The sequence below is a fragment of the Schistocerca gregaria genome, chromosome 10 (assembly GCF_023897955.1).
Source record: "Schistocerca gregaria isolate iqSchGreg1 chromosome 10, iqSchGreg1.2, whole genome shotgun sequence".
In the NCBI taxonomy this organism is placed as follows: Eukaryota; Metazoa; Arthropoda; class Insecta; order Orthoptera; family Acrididae; genus Schistocerca; species Schistocerca gregaria.
In genome coordinates this window covers 189,973,232-189,988,023 of record NC_064929.1, presented here as the reverse complement: position 1 = coordinate 189,988,023, position 14,792 = coordinate 189,973,232, and the positions used below count along the sequence as shown (strand labels likewise).

The 14,792-nt window shown below is 41.1% G+C and overlaps 1 protein-coding gene across 3 annotated transcripts in view; it reads left to right on the top strand.

Annotated features, from left to right (window-relative positions):
* Window positions 1–11,729, top strand: part of LOC126293652 (ectopic P granules protein 5 homolog) — a 393,414-nt gene extending 381,685 nt beyond the window's left edge. For all 3 annotated transcript variants that reach the window (XM_049986936.1, XM_049986934.1, XM_049986935.1), the window contains 3 exons: window positions 4,457–4,576; window positions 7,462–7,699; window positions 10,330–11,729. In XM_049986936.1, coding sequence (XP_049842893.1) covers window positions 4,457–4,576; window positions 7,462–7,699; window positions 10,330–10,335 — 364 coding nt within the window. In that variant the 3' untranslated portion in view covers window positions 10,336–11,729. The remainder of the gene's footprint in view (window positions 1–4,456; window positions 4,577–7,461; window positions 7,700–10,329) is intronic.
* The last annotated feature ends 3,063 nt before the right edge of the window (window positions 11,730–14,792 follow it).

The window sequence follows — 14,792 nt, the reverse complement described above, 5'->3', positions numbered from 1 at the left end:
AACTGATGATGGTCGAAGTAGAGAGGATATAAAATGTAGACTGGCAATGGCAAGGAAAGCGTTTCTGAAGAAGAGAAATTTGTTTATATCGAGTATAGATTTAAGTGTCAGGAAGTCATTTCTGAAAGTATTTGTATGGAGTGTAGCCATGTATGGAAGAGAAACATGGACGATAAATAGTTTGGACAAGAAGAGAATAGAAGCTTTCGAAATGTGGTGCTACAGAAGAATGCTGAAGATTTGATGGGTGGATCACATAATGCGAAGGTATTGGGGAGAAGAGGAGTTTGTGGCACGACTTGACAAGAAGAAGGGATCGGTTGGTAGGACATGTTCTGAAGCATCAAGGGATCACCAGTTTAGTACTGGAGGGTAAAAATCGTAGACGGAGACCAAGAGATGAATACACTAAGCAGATTCAGATTCCGCCTGTTGTCAGTACATCAGATGAAGCTGGGCTTTTAACAGTGATCGCACAACGCCGTGTTGTGTTGCCGCGTAGGACAGGGGAGAGATGAATCGAATGTATTCACTCGATGGCTGCCACAGCCTAGTTTTGTCCGTCTGTATGGTTTAGATTTAACGTTACGTGCTCGCGCTATCTGCTTTAAAATGTCCAGCGGTAAATGTGTCCAAAAACCAAAAAAGAATTAGTCGAGTGTTGGTTATAAACAAAAAACGCTGAACGTGACTACGGGCGCTAAACGAAAAAAGAACGTGACCTCGTTGGAACAATAGCTTTGCGCTTGCAGAGAATTGATGCTGTTAAGCCACCCGCTAAAGCTGCTGCGGATTTGAATGTCGGTAGGACTACGATTACTGACTGAAAGACAAATCGATCATAAATTGAAAAATTTTGTTCCATCCAAGCGTCAGGCAGCGCAGTGAAATGTCGAAAAACAATGAAAAAAAGGTGCACATTCCGAGTTTTTATTTTTGTGGCACGAACAAATAAGAGCCAAAGGTGGGTCAGTATCAGGTCCTCTACTTCGTCAGAAAGCGATGGCTTTTTATGAGCTGATTCGTGGAAAGGAGCAAGAATTCATCGGAAGTGAAGGCTGGTTGGATCGGTTCAAGAAGTGGCATGACATTCGCGAAATTGCTATCAGTGGATCCGGGGATGAAGCCGCTATCGCTGGTTTTTAAAAAGAAACTGCACACTATCATCGACAAAGGAGCTGATAGCCAGTATAAACTTTACAGCTGTGATAGGACGGGGTTGAATTACAAAATGTTGCCAACTAAAACCCTTGCCTCTAAACAAGAAAAAACTGCATCCGGGTATAAAAAAAAAGGGCAAAGAAAGAGTTACTGTCCTCGCATACAGTAATGCCACTGGCAATCATTAACTCAGTTGAAACCTGATAGTCAAGGGAAGGCAGGATTCGGTTACGACTGTGGACGGGCCGTAATCAGTTACTCACAATTTATTTTAAACTATTAATTCCAGACTCAACAACAAATAAAAAAATACCACACGTTATTAATGAAGGAATAAACAACTGTGTAAATAATAGTGTTTCCAGTGAGTTACAATGTAGCAAATCACAATTAAATACAGATACAGCAGATAATGTTTTAAAAGCAAACCACTGTCATCTGGACAAAAGGCCTTACACGCCAGGAACGGCAATAATATAAAAAATTTAGAAACCTGCTGTAAAATAGTAAAGGTTAATTAAAAAAATAAGCAACTGATCACGAAACGGGTGGAATAAGATAATGGTAATACAACCCTTACATCCACTGAACACTACACTGCAAGATTTATTCCAAAAGGTGACCAGAACTATTAACTAGACACATATAACCTTTAATGTAGGCACAAGGTATTTGTATTACAAAACACAAGGACCAGTATATAAGTGTACTGAGGCAGATTATACCCACAGAAGGCGTGGGCTGAAGGAGCGTTACACTGAAGTACTGGCCATCAGACCTTTTAAAACACACATGTCTTAAAGAACCAAGGGGGCCCACAGACGGAGCTCCAGGAATCGACCTCTGTGAATGTTCGGCAACAAACTCTTCCGCGAGCGATGAGATAGGCAGCCAAGAGTTGCATTCACTTCACAAGATGGTAACTCAGACTAATGATAATCTTGCTGAAGCTACCTGACGCCCGATAAACCAAATGCAACGATGGAACAATAAGCCAAAGCCGGAACCGGAAGTCTGCACCACACCCCAGAATACTGTGTTTAGAGGACCCGGAACGAGAAAGAAATCACTACCACCAGAGTAGAAGAAATTACCAACCGGCCTACAATCAAGAAAGCTGTCAAAACTACACTCCTTGCCGGACAGCAGCGGTAAGGTGGGGAAACGTACACTTCTGATACATACACTAACCCCAGGGCAGGTAACTGGGACGTTAGCGGCCACCAGGCAAGAAAACTTACCGCTGGTTGAACTTAACAAATTGTAAAAAGGTGAACGCAATAAATAGTAATAAGAATTCGATGAAAGCTAAACAGATCCGCTTTCCCCAAGCACTCCACTCGCTGCTCTTCGCCTCAGCGACACTACGAGCAGCAACACGAACCTGAGTCACTGGAGAATCGCGAGATATCACAATGGTGGAGGTTTCTCTACTTGGACTGAAATTCATTTAAGGCTTGCTGGATCCGGTTTATGACGAGGTCGTACACCCTCATGACCACAGCCCTTTCATCCGGCAGTCCATGACGTGCGGCCACCGGTTCTGGCACTGCGCGGGCCTGGCCCCTCCTGAGTCCCCCAACTGAACTTTCCCACTCACACAACCCCGATAAACAACGACAGGACACGCTTGCGAAACCGAGTGGCGCCAGTCAACACGAGAAGAAGACAAACAACCGCACGGCTCACTGTGCCTTACATTGATTGGAAAATACAAAAAACCAAGAGCATTTAGACAGCAACCAATTGGTAAACCTTAGCCATTGTGGTACACTAATCAGTCTAATCCATGGATGAACGGTGCCATCTTCAAACGTTGGTTACAGACAGAGTTTGTTCCAGTTGTAGAAAAATACTGTACATGTCGGAAAATGGACTTTCTCGAAAAGCACTACTTCTTGTGGACAACTCTCCTTCTCACCCAGATACTCTTCAAGATGGAGATGTCAAAGTTGTGTTTTTCCCATCAAGCGTCACGTCTCTACGTCAACCGATGGACCAAGGTGTTTTCAACGCAATGGAAAAACATTAGAGACGCAAGCTGCGGGAATACGCGATTGGTGCAGAAGAAGATTTTGTAGGAAAAAGCTCTTAGATCATAAGGCAACACCGGAATTCAAGCTGATGTGCCAGAAACATATGAAAATGACGTAATTTTGGTGAATTTACTGGAGAAGCTAGGGGGGTATGAAGATGCAAGAGTGGATAGAAAACGAAGTTTTTGGCTTGACTGAGGGAGAAACCGTCCAAATTGCGATGAATCAGAAAGCGTCAGAAGATTATGTCTCTGACGACGAAGCAGAGAACAAGAATCCTCACACACACAGTCGGTTACGCCCTGGCGTACAGCAACCAACAGGAGGAGGCGACTTATTCCGAAATCGTTTGTTTTCCAACGTTGGAGATTTGTTTTGGCAATATAAGTTTCCCAAAACAAAAACCATTACAGACATTTTTACCAAAAAATAAATTCTAATGAAGCGTCCTAGAACTTGAACGTCCATTAGTTTGAAGCAAAAGGACAGACTTTTCGTTCCTTTCATAATTTTTTATTGTAGTTTATTTTTTACCGAAAAGTGTAGGTAATAAAATGAAACTCTTGTATTTTTCCTTGCTGCCAAATAGGCGGATTTTGTCTTAAGAACGCAAAATAAACAAGCTTTGTTATTCAGCATTTAAAAACTTCGAGTTTTCAATCATACTTTGGCGCCTTTTTACACGCCAACACAGTTTTTTTTCAGTCAAAAACATGCAGTCTTACTGATATCGTTGTGAATAACATTATACGTGCCCTACGCACGTTTTAAAATCAAATTTGGCGGTGTTTCACGCGTGAAAACAGGGGGACTTCGGTTTATCCGATCCGATCCGGACGCCGTCCCGGTCATTTCGGATAAACGGGGGTTTACTGTATAAGTTTCACCTGAGTCCTTTACCCAATATTCCGCCCTATTTCCGAGGCTTGGTGCTGGAATTTTTCGAGTGATGGGCTACTAACCAAATGCCATAAACCCCCAACCTGGAAGTCCAGCATTTTTCTTCCCTTAGGTGATATGTTCCAGTTTTAATGCGCCTTCGACATCTCATGTGTGTGCTACAAAAAACACACACCCATTGTCAGGAAGGTACGGTCCAGACGTGGAAGTACGGTTTGTTAACAGATCTGATAATTCAGTGGGCATATCTCGATGTTTTAATGTAATGCAGATATCGACAATCCATGTGACCTCCGACACCATTTACTAACTAAATCAGACGACAAATGTTTAGTGTGGCCCCTGTGTGTCACTTTCAGGTGTCGCCTGCTGAGTCGTGCAGTGGCTGTGTTTGTGTTGGCGCAGCTTCCAGATGGAGAGCAGCCATTTGTAAGGACGACACCGAGTGCACCGGGAGCTCTGTCTATGCCAGTCATCATGTGAGTACAGTTGTTCAACAGTCATTACACAGCTCGCTGCATCTTGTACTTGAGTAGGCTGCCCGTACACCAGATTTGTCTCAAGACTCCAGTCTTGTGGTACTTATGGAATATTTTATTGCTGTCTGTGGGTGAAATTCCTTGGGCTCAACACGTAGCTGCATAATTAGTTTATCTAAATTATGTCTGTTTTGGTCCCAGAAGCATCTCTTACTGTGTTGGCTTATTTATACTACTACACAGGGTGGTCGGAAATTACTGTTACAAACTTATAGGAATACACAACATTTTGGATAGAAGCCGGTGTCCAAAAGCGTACCGTTTCCAAATCTAAGATAACTTCAACTCATATCCTGTAAGTTTTTAACGGGAGTACAAGTCGTTTAATGTTGTTACCAAGCATCTTGAAATTTACTTACAATTTTTAAACGCTAATTACAGAGTTATATAGGCCACATGTCTTTTTAAACAACAATGTAGAGCGTTCCTTTCAACACGACCTGCGAGAAAGAAAATACCATGCCGAGAAAATTTCTTTCTCGGAGTCGATTTCGACTATGGTAAAGGCGCATATGGTTCAAATGACTCTGAGCACCATGGGACTTAACTTCTGAGGTCATAAGTCCCCTAGAACTTAGAACTACTTTAACCTAAGGACATCACACACATCCATGCCCGAGGCACGATTGGAGCCTGCGACCGTAGCGTCGCGCGGTTACAGACAGAAGCGCCTAGAACCGGCAAAGGCGCATATGCATCACAAACATTCGTTCTACTTTTATAATTCTAAAGAAATATTGTGTATACAACCGTGTGCTGCTTTGCTTTTCTCGCATTTGGCTTTAATGGGAAAGTTGTATTTATGGAAAAACCTGGGAATTTTTTAGTATTCCGGAAATTTCGACTGGCAAGAACTAATACTCTAACAAATATGTTTACTTTTGGCCTCTATTGTATCATAAAATCCAAACGAGATAATAACAGCAAAATTGGTCGTTTGAGAAGAAGTGTTCTTTTCAGTCCGCAGCTCGTGTTCGTGCGGCCGGGGTCAGGGATTTTCTCTGCCTCGTGATGACTGGGTGTTGTGTGCTGTCCTTAGGTTAGTTAGGTTTAAGTAGTTCTAGGGTACTTATGACCATAGATGTTGAGTCCCAGAGCCATTTTTTTTTGTTATTTTCAGTGTAAATTTTCTTGTACGCAAGATGAATTCCTTAAATCACTGGGCGTTAGACTTCGGCTCAAAACTTAACGCTGAGGACCAGTCACTTAGAAAACATTAGGGTTCACAAGACGGGCCATTTATGCAAAAATTGAAAAGTTTACCTGCGCATTTGTGTTTGATATATCGTTTTAGTTCTTCCATAGATTACAAATTATACAATAATGATGTCATGTGCTCTGAGTATCTCCGGTATTTAAATGGCGAGATCACGTGACTTGAGCTGTTACAAGCGCATCGCTATCTGCATTTCATTGATTCGGAAGCTGCCGTGCTATATTTGTTGGAATTCTGTGTTTATATTTTCGTAATAAGAAAATATGCAGCGTGAATGTTGCCGCGCTGTTTCGGGAAGTTCTATGCCGGTGTATAAAACCTTCGGAATTAAAAAGATTGCTAAGCTTTACAGCTGCGAAGGAAAGTATATTGTTGCTTAACTCGGAAAAATTTGCTTTCACGAGGAGTACAGGAGAAAAAGTATATTTTTAATGTGGAAACACGGGGACTTTTTTTTCTTGCCCGCGTATACACTCTGTAGTACTACAGAATCTGAAACTTCTTAATTCTACCCATTTGCAGATTAACACTGTGTGAAATACTGTTACTGAAGAGCCAAAAAAACAATGGTACACCTGCCTAATATCACGTAGGGCCCCTCTGCGAGCATGCAGAAGTGCCGCAACACGACGTGGCATAGGCTCGAATAATTGCTGGAGGGAATTGCCACCATAAATCCGTAAGAGTACGAGAGCATGGTGGTCTTTTCTGAACAGCACGTTGCAAGGCATTCCAGATATGGTCAGTAATGTTCATATCTGGGGGAGTTTAAACTCAGGAAAGAGTCGCATGTAGATGTGTCAGGGGTCCATTATCACGCTGACTGCACACGCCCCACACCATTCCAGAGCCTCGACCAGCTTAAACAGTCCCCTGCTGGCATGCAGAGACTATGGATTCATGAGGTTCTCTCCATACCCGTATCCGTGCATCCACTCAATACAATTTGAAATTACTCTCGTCCAACCAGGCAACATGTTTCTAGTCATCAAAAGTCCAGCACAGCTGTTGACGGGTCCAGGCAAGGCGTAAAGGTTTGTGTCATGCAGTCATCAAGGGTACATGAGTTAATGTTACAAAAGCCTATATTGGTGTTGTTTTGTTGAACAGTTCGCATGCTGACCCTTGTTGATGGCAGAGCATTGACTTCTGCCACGTTGAACGATTCTCTTCAGTCATTGTTGGTCCGTTGTTGCAGGATCTTCTTCCGGCTGCAGACATTTGATGTTTTACTGGATTCCTGATATTCATGGTACTCTTGTGAAATGGTCGTACGGGAAAATCCCTACACCAGAGATGCTGTGTCCCATCGCTCATGCACCATCTATAACACCACGTTCAAACTCACGTAAATTTTGATAACCTGCCATTGCAGCAGCAGTAACCAACCTAACAACTGCGGCAGATACTTGTCTTATATAGGCGTTGCCGACTGTAGTGCCATATTCTTCCTGTTTACATCTCTCTGTATTTGGATACGCCTGCCTTTGGCGCTTCAGTGTATTATTCTCAAAGATCCAGCAGGTGGAGAGGTCTCTCACATGACCCATGGCTGTGGGTGGCCACAGGGGAATGCTATTAACATTGCGTACCTGTCTGCTGCCACCAGGAGCAGGTCGACAGGCAGTGTGGACCAGACGGTGCCGAACCCGAGCGCTCAGGCCCTGTCAGCGTTGTCGCAGCTGGAGGCCCTGGCCACCAACAAGGCCTACCAGGATCTGAAGCCCGCCGTAGAGCTGGCAGTGCGGCTCGCTGTCGACCCGGACAGCTCGCTGCACTCGGGCTGCGGTGCCGTCGCGACGCTCGCCCACGCCCTGTATGGGAAGGCATACCTGGCAGCTGTGAAGGTAAGCTGACACGACTGCTTTGTGAGTTGTCAGCAAACATGCCTGACTGTGGAATGTACCTAGAATACATGTGGAGTGATTTAGAAGGTTGGGCTCAAACTGAATTACTCAGCCTCCTCTAACAAGGTTGGAATAGGAGCTTATGGTCTTGCACATAATCCTGAGCCAGTGGATGGTATGGAATTCGAGGAACAACACGGACCATCAATGCACACAAGTTCAGCAGACATAACTGGTTCTGCGTACATACAGTTGGATCGGAGTGTTTTACGCAGCTGAGTCAGACCACTTCACGAGATGTGTCACATTTGATGTATTTACCTTTTTCTTTTGATACTGTCACCGTAGTTGAGTCTCGTTACTTCTTCGTGTTCTGTTCTATTGTTGTTGGTGGTGGTTTTTTTTTTTTTTAAACATATATTTCATCGGAAGTATGTATAGATCATTAATGAGACTCAAATTTACGAGTACAACACAACTTTTCATATTACATATGCATCGAAAGCTCAACCTTACAATATACTTCCTGTTTTCTTGTATTTTGCACCTTCCATTTAATGTCTACGCATACTAAAAGGAACACCTGCAGACAGTATGTGTGTCTTGCAACTTACTTACTGCTTTAATGTTATTCTGTCACGATCATCTTTCCTTATACTACACAAGGAGTGTAAAATGTCATTTGCTGCAAACGCAACACTACAGAGAGCATGTGTAGACTTTCCTGTGCAAATACATGACACATTTAGTGCCACTTATCCCAAGCATTGGATCAGTTTATATGGGAGATCGAGTGCATGTCCACCTCACTCACTAGGACATATGAATATGGATTTTGATGTGACTTTAGCTTGCGAGCTGAATGCATTACCTGCTGTGCGCTAGAATTATCTTCAAGAATTTATGTGGTGCCTTGCCATTAACACCTTCAATGTGCAGTGTTCACGAGTAAACAATACATGATGTTTGCTGAAGTTAAGGCTCGTTTGCATTGATTGTACTCACTGTTACTAACATTCACTGGCTCAGTATTACTTATGGTCCTTTCATTAGTGTACAAACTTTTTGAATCACCCTGTATAATAAGAAATGTTGGAACACATTTTAGAGGTTTCCCACCTTGGCTGTTGCTCAATAGTAGCCGAGTTGGAAACATCTAACAAATAAATGACTATATACCCAACATGATGAAGTGCTGTATTTTTTGCCTGTGAAACAAGTGTAATCAGGGCAGAAAGGGTACTGCAGCAAATATTATTTTGTCGAGGGAAAAATAACCTATTGGAGGTTGCATAAAATAAATAGATCCAGATACGTGTAATGCATTTTTCTCCAGAGCACTTTGTGACTCCATATTTTTGTTGTGGAGGAGGTAATTAGTTTTCTCTCTCTGAGCTCACAACAGAAGACTTGGAAATAACAGTGCCAATTTGGTATGCTGAAAGTTGTCTCTTGCCTTTCCCAGGATGAATACTATTTAACAAAAGTACATGGCCATTTTCACGTTTTGCTCCTAAGCGCCGAGAAAGTGAGTCACTTATGTAATGTAAAGAAATAAAAATCAATCATCCTTGCTCTATTTACTATTTTGTGTACAGCAGCACATAAAAAAATGATGATGGTACAAAAGAATATTTATTTTATACATTTCTAACATCATCAGTGTGGGAGTTGTCTGTAGTATTGTGAACACTGAATAAACTCATCTTCTCCTTTAGTACTATAAGCAATGTTATACATTGTATGTTTGTGTTGGTATTGTTAGCTACACTAGAAGTCATTTCTAAGCTGTATTTGCACAATAACATGTGTGCATAACTAAGTTGCTTACTTCCAGTGTAGCTGACAATACTAACACAGACACTGTATAGCACTACTTAAGGATAAGATTGTGTAATCATGTACATGTAGGTATGTTGCTGTTCTGTGTATTGCAAATCTTCAATGTTATTGTGAGTGCTGTTTGACTTCATCAGATGGAAATGCAAAGGACCTCACTTCTATAAGATGAAAATGAGAGAGTGAGATACTGTCATCTGTCGGCCCATGACTCCTCGGCTGTGCAAACCTTCTCGCGTAGTTACAGGCACTCCAGCTCCTAGTCTTGCGTGGGAAGGAAACCAGAGCTAGTAGCACGGGAAAAATGAATGTGAGCAGGGAAGTGGTCTATGATGAACAACCATTTCTGTCCAAGGTTGGGTCATGGTGAGGGTGCAGGCCATAAGCAGCAAAAAATTTTATTAAAAGATTCATGGTACTACACTTATAGGGCTATGGTAAGGCTCACTCATGACCATAACATCAACACCCAAGCAGTAGCATGTGTTACAGAATCCTACTAGAATTGACATGATTGTGCTGCTACAGTGTGGCCTGATTTTCAATGCAGAAACTACCTTGCTGTGGCTGAGTTGTTATTTTCCACAGTAATGTCAAAAAGTATTACTATAGCTAATAGTGATGATACTACACTAAAGTACACAGGTACCTCACATCTTAACAGCCTTGCTACGCTGCTGACAGACACACTCTCCTTCCATAATAAACCACTTTATATCTGTTCCCTTGACTACTGTTAAAAGCAACCCTCCGTATTTTATGTGACATTGTCACAAATTCTTCTGTTTCAGGATTGACTGCAGCGCAGCCCCCTCGACTTTCACTCGCCGACAGTCTCAGCGCGGGTCTCCATTGGTGATGTCCGGTGCTGACCTGTACTGGGGTCACAAAGCTGAGGAATTCTTCTGAGTTTAGGGTGTCCTCAGTGGAGGCTTTGTTTGTGCTGACAGCTGTGTGGAGAGGGGGCCAGGCAGCTGTTTACACTCCATTTGCACAGTAGCTTGTGTATCACTTATCTCTTTCTGTAATTACAAAGTGCAGAGCATGTAAGCTAAAGGCCACATTGTGCTCAACAGCTAATAGCTCCTTCAGAAGTTTCCAGAGTGTGACTACCTACAGCAAATTAGCTAAATTGGAGCTGATGCACAATTAGGCCAATACAGGAATAATGTAATCCTTCATATTGAAACCACGTGTGCACATTTTGCATAGGAGTGGAAAAGAAGAGCAATAGTTTATATTTGATGTTGCCAAGAAGTGAGTACAATTCATTGTAAATAATGTTTCCCAGGCATGGAAACGATGTTTGGATATTGAGGGAAAAGTAAAATGTTGTCATGTAAGGTGGAGGCAAAGAATCTAACAGGTGTCTTCATCCATGTGGACTAATGCCTTGCAAAGAACGGCAATTGGTACAAAATGCTAAAAATCAAATAAGAAAACACAATTTAGACTTTTTATTATTTAGCAACAGGTTTCAGCCCTTCCCCAGCATTATGTCTGGTGACAGAGCAAGATCTGTATAAGTAAGGTTGTCATCTCACTTCTACAGATCTTGTGCCATTTACTGCCAGCAACCGCAATGGTGGCAAAAAGCCTGAAGAAAGGGCCAAAACTCATTGCTATCAAATCTGAAAAATGTTATTGAGGCTGTCTTTATGCGATTTCTCTGCGTTAAAGCCAATTATAGAGTACATAAATGTGGCCTCTGACCTCAGATCCAATATGATACTGGTAGTCGATCTGTGAATTGCTTATGTTATTCCCCTGCCCCCTCCTCCTTTCCACTCGTCTCCATGCAAGCAGTCTCTAGTCAAACAAAATGACTGTCTCATAATTGCAGCCTGTAGAAAAAAAAATTACAATCCTCATCTTTCCCTCAAAGAAATAACCTGGCTGTAACAAGTACTCTGAACAGTTTAGTTTACATTGCAAGCTGCATTCTTGTCACTGGTGATGTGTACAAAATGAAATCATTTAATGCCAAAGGAAGTGCCCATGGTCAGACTGATTACTTTAATAGCACACAGACTAAAGATTTTTTTTATTTCACCAGATTATGTGTGAAATGACAAATAAAACACCAATTAAATATTTGTGTCTCTGTATTGGTAGGATAATTGCTTCTTTACTGTTATTTTTGAAGGCTTTATTATACATAGTGTCATTTGGTTGTGAAATAAGACGATGGTGTCGCACTGTTCCTACAGCAAGAGAAAAACATGTTAGACCTGTGATTTGAAATATATCATTATTCTGATACTGTAGATATGTTTTATGATGTATGGTCAACTTTTGTATTATGATTCTTCTTTCCTGCCTCTGTGCCATAGCATGTAATTGATTTTTTTTGTTGGCATTCAGTACATAAATGTTTTGTTAATATATTACCATAAAATGTGACTTTTTTCCCCCCCCCCCCCCCCCCCTTGGTATTGACAGTCTATCATCTTACATACTGCGAGTCACAGAGCACAAAAATTTCCACATTACATTTTTCCCAGATTTGTAAACACATCATGACAAATATGGAGGTTAAACAATGCAAAATCCAGGATGCAGTATTGTGAAGAGTAGGAATCTACTGACCATAGAGAAGGGATGTTAAGTCACAGCCATTCTTCCAAAAAAAAAAAAAAAAAAAAAAAAACCACCACACACGCAGACTGAGACATTGCTCTCGCATGAGTTTTACATTAAAAGAAGGCCTTCACAGCTACTACTGAGTCTTCAATGCTAGAAATGTTTATGGAAGTCAATACAGAGCTTCAACTCTTCAGCCAGTAAAACTAAACTAAACTTCACATATTTTAGTTTGCCTTTCTGCCTTCTGGTTAATAGAGTGCAGCACACATGCAAAATATTCAATTTCTCAGATAAACAGTTGCCATGTTCACCTAACAGAGGTACTTTTTGTCTAATACTGTATACAAAACAGCAAAAGTCTCAATAGGGATATGTAGAGAGACAAAACACATTTAAAAGGAAAATTGTTCACTGCAGAAGGAGAGAAAAAACAAAATTGTACAAATCTCTGCATGTATCACTTTATAGTGACATGAAATGGACCAATATTATAGGCAAGGGAGGTGGTAGGCTTCGGTTTATTGGTATAAAACCGAGGAATTGCAATCTGTATAGAACCAAAGTTTGTAAGTAATCATCTGTCCTAGAGTATTGCTCAAGTGTCTGGGATCTGTACCAAGCATGACTAACAGATGGTTGTGTATGTGGACAGCACCAATAGCCACAGGTTTGTTCGACCCTTCAGAGAGAGTCATAGAGATACTGAACTGGCTGGCACTTTTTGTATCTGTGAGGAAACCACAAACACGGTCTGGTACTCGGCATTGTTAGATTACCTTCATAGGCTGATTCCTGAATATTCTAGTAACAGAAGACAGTGTACCATTCTTTGATGCTAGGTCACAATTATTCAGGAAAATAAAGTGCTAGTCTCAGTCAGGTATCAAACTTGGGACAAATGTATCAGAAGATCATGTGTAGGTACTTGGTTTGCTATAAGAGATATGACATATTTCTCAAGGCCTTATGTTGATGGAGGAATTGTGTCATTTGTCTGTCTGGACACCTTACAACCGCAGCCAATATAGCTAGAGCAGGGGTGCTCATATGTAGAAATAACTAAGCTCTGTATAGAAGCATGTTGTTAAGGGAATCAAAGAGAAAAATTGATCCAGAGGAGCATATAGTTTCGTATTAATAATAAATTTCCCTAACCAAGATTCTCAAGATGAATGAATACATTACTTTGTTTGTTAGTAGTATACTACTAACAAACAAACAAAGAGAAATTGAGGAGGCACATGCCCATCTGATGGTAAACACTTAGTCGTGACACATAAGCTGACTTCCTGTTGCCGAAACTTGGCTAGTCACTAAAGTAAACCATGGCTGACTACAGCTATCACACAAAAAAAGGTGTTCTATTTTGTACACGAGTAATGTTAAGACAAAGACAAGGGAATAAATGCATAGATGATGACACTATTTCTTCCTAAGTGAATGGAAGTACAGTAAAAGAAGGTTCACATGAAGCACACCAGTGCAGACAGAAAGCAAAATAGTACACTGAATGAAGCAATGCAGGTTACATTTGAATCAGGAGGCAGAATTAGTCCTGCTTGCAGATGGTAAGAGAATTATTGTAAAGTGGAGCAAAGAAGAATTGAGACAAAATAGCAAGAAAATGTTTCAGTTAAAGTTGCTAGACTGTTTTGTCTAAACGGGTTACCTTTAAACCATGGAAAAAATAGAGTTCACTCAATTTTATTTAACAACAAAGATAACCCAGCTCCTATTGACATAGTACCAACAAGTAATATTAAACAGCAGAAAATAGTAACTTCATAGGTATCGATATCCAAGTTGGTAAGTTAACATACTTTCATTCACTGCGGTCTCATGGAGTAACTCCTCACTTTTTGTTGAAGTATTCAGTGCTCAGAGGAAAATAATAATAGTTACATGTGGGGTTCATGGGAATATTAAATACAACGCCGCAAGGAAAAAGTATGTGCACAATCTTTGATTGAGTCAAAGCTTGGCACAGAAACGAATGAGTTATACTACATAAGTATAAGACTCATAAACATGCTGAGTTTATCTGCTTGATTGATAAACTAATGTGCTAATCCCATTTTCATTTGATATCCAGCAGGAAGCTTAGTATTGGCTCATGGCACCTGCACTCACATGGTGTACTTCACATTTTAGTCCACAGGCAACTGGTCATCAGGAAGATGGGCGACGGCTGCTGCCGCCACCACCACACAGCTCAGCAGGCAACACCTAAAAGTGAAAATTCAGGATCAGACAAAACAATATAAAGTCTCTGTGACTACACTGTTCATCATACCATCACCTTGGTACACTATTGGCAAACATCAAATTCCTAAAACAATGCATGATGTAAGTTACAGAGCAGCACTCTGCGACATAATAAATTGTACACCTAAGCAATAACCAACTTTTCACGTCTTTTGAGGACAATACTGTTCTCTGGGCAGTTTCCATTTAAGAAAGTTACAGAAACCATTAACGTAAGTTCTAGTCAATGGTTATTACTTACAGAAAAGGAACTGAGATACTGGCAAAAGCAATATTTCGTAAGAACCATTGCACTGAATTATTTTCTGTTGGCAATATTTATCCCAGGCTAGGTAGTTACACAACAGCAACCTGTGACATTTGTTGTGTTTTTTTTTTTTTTCCCCAGTGTCAAAGGGAGTCA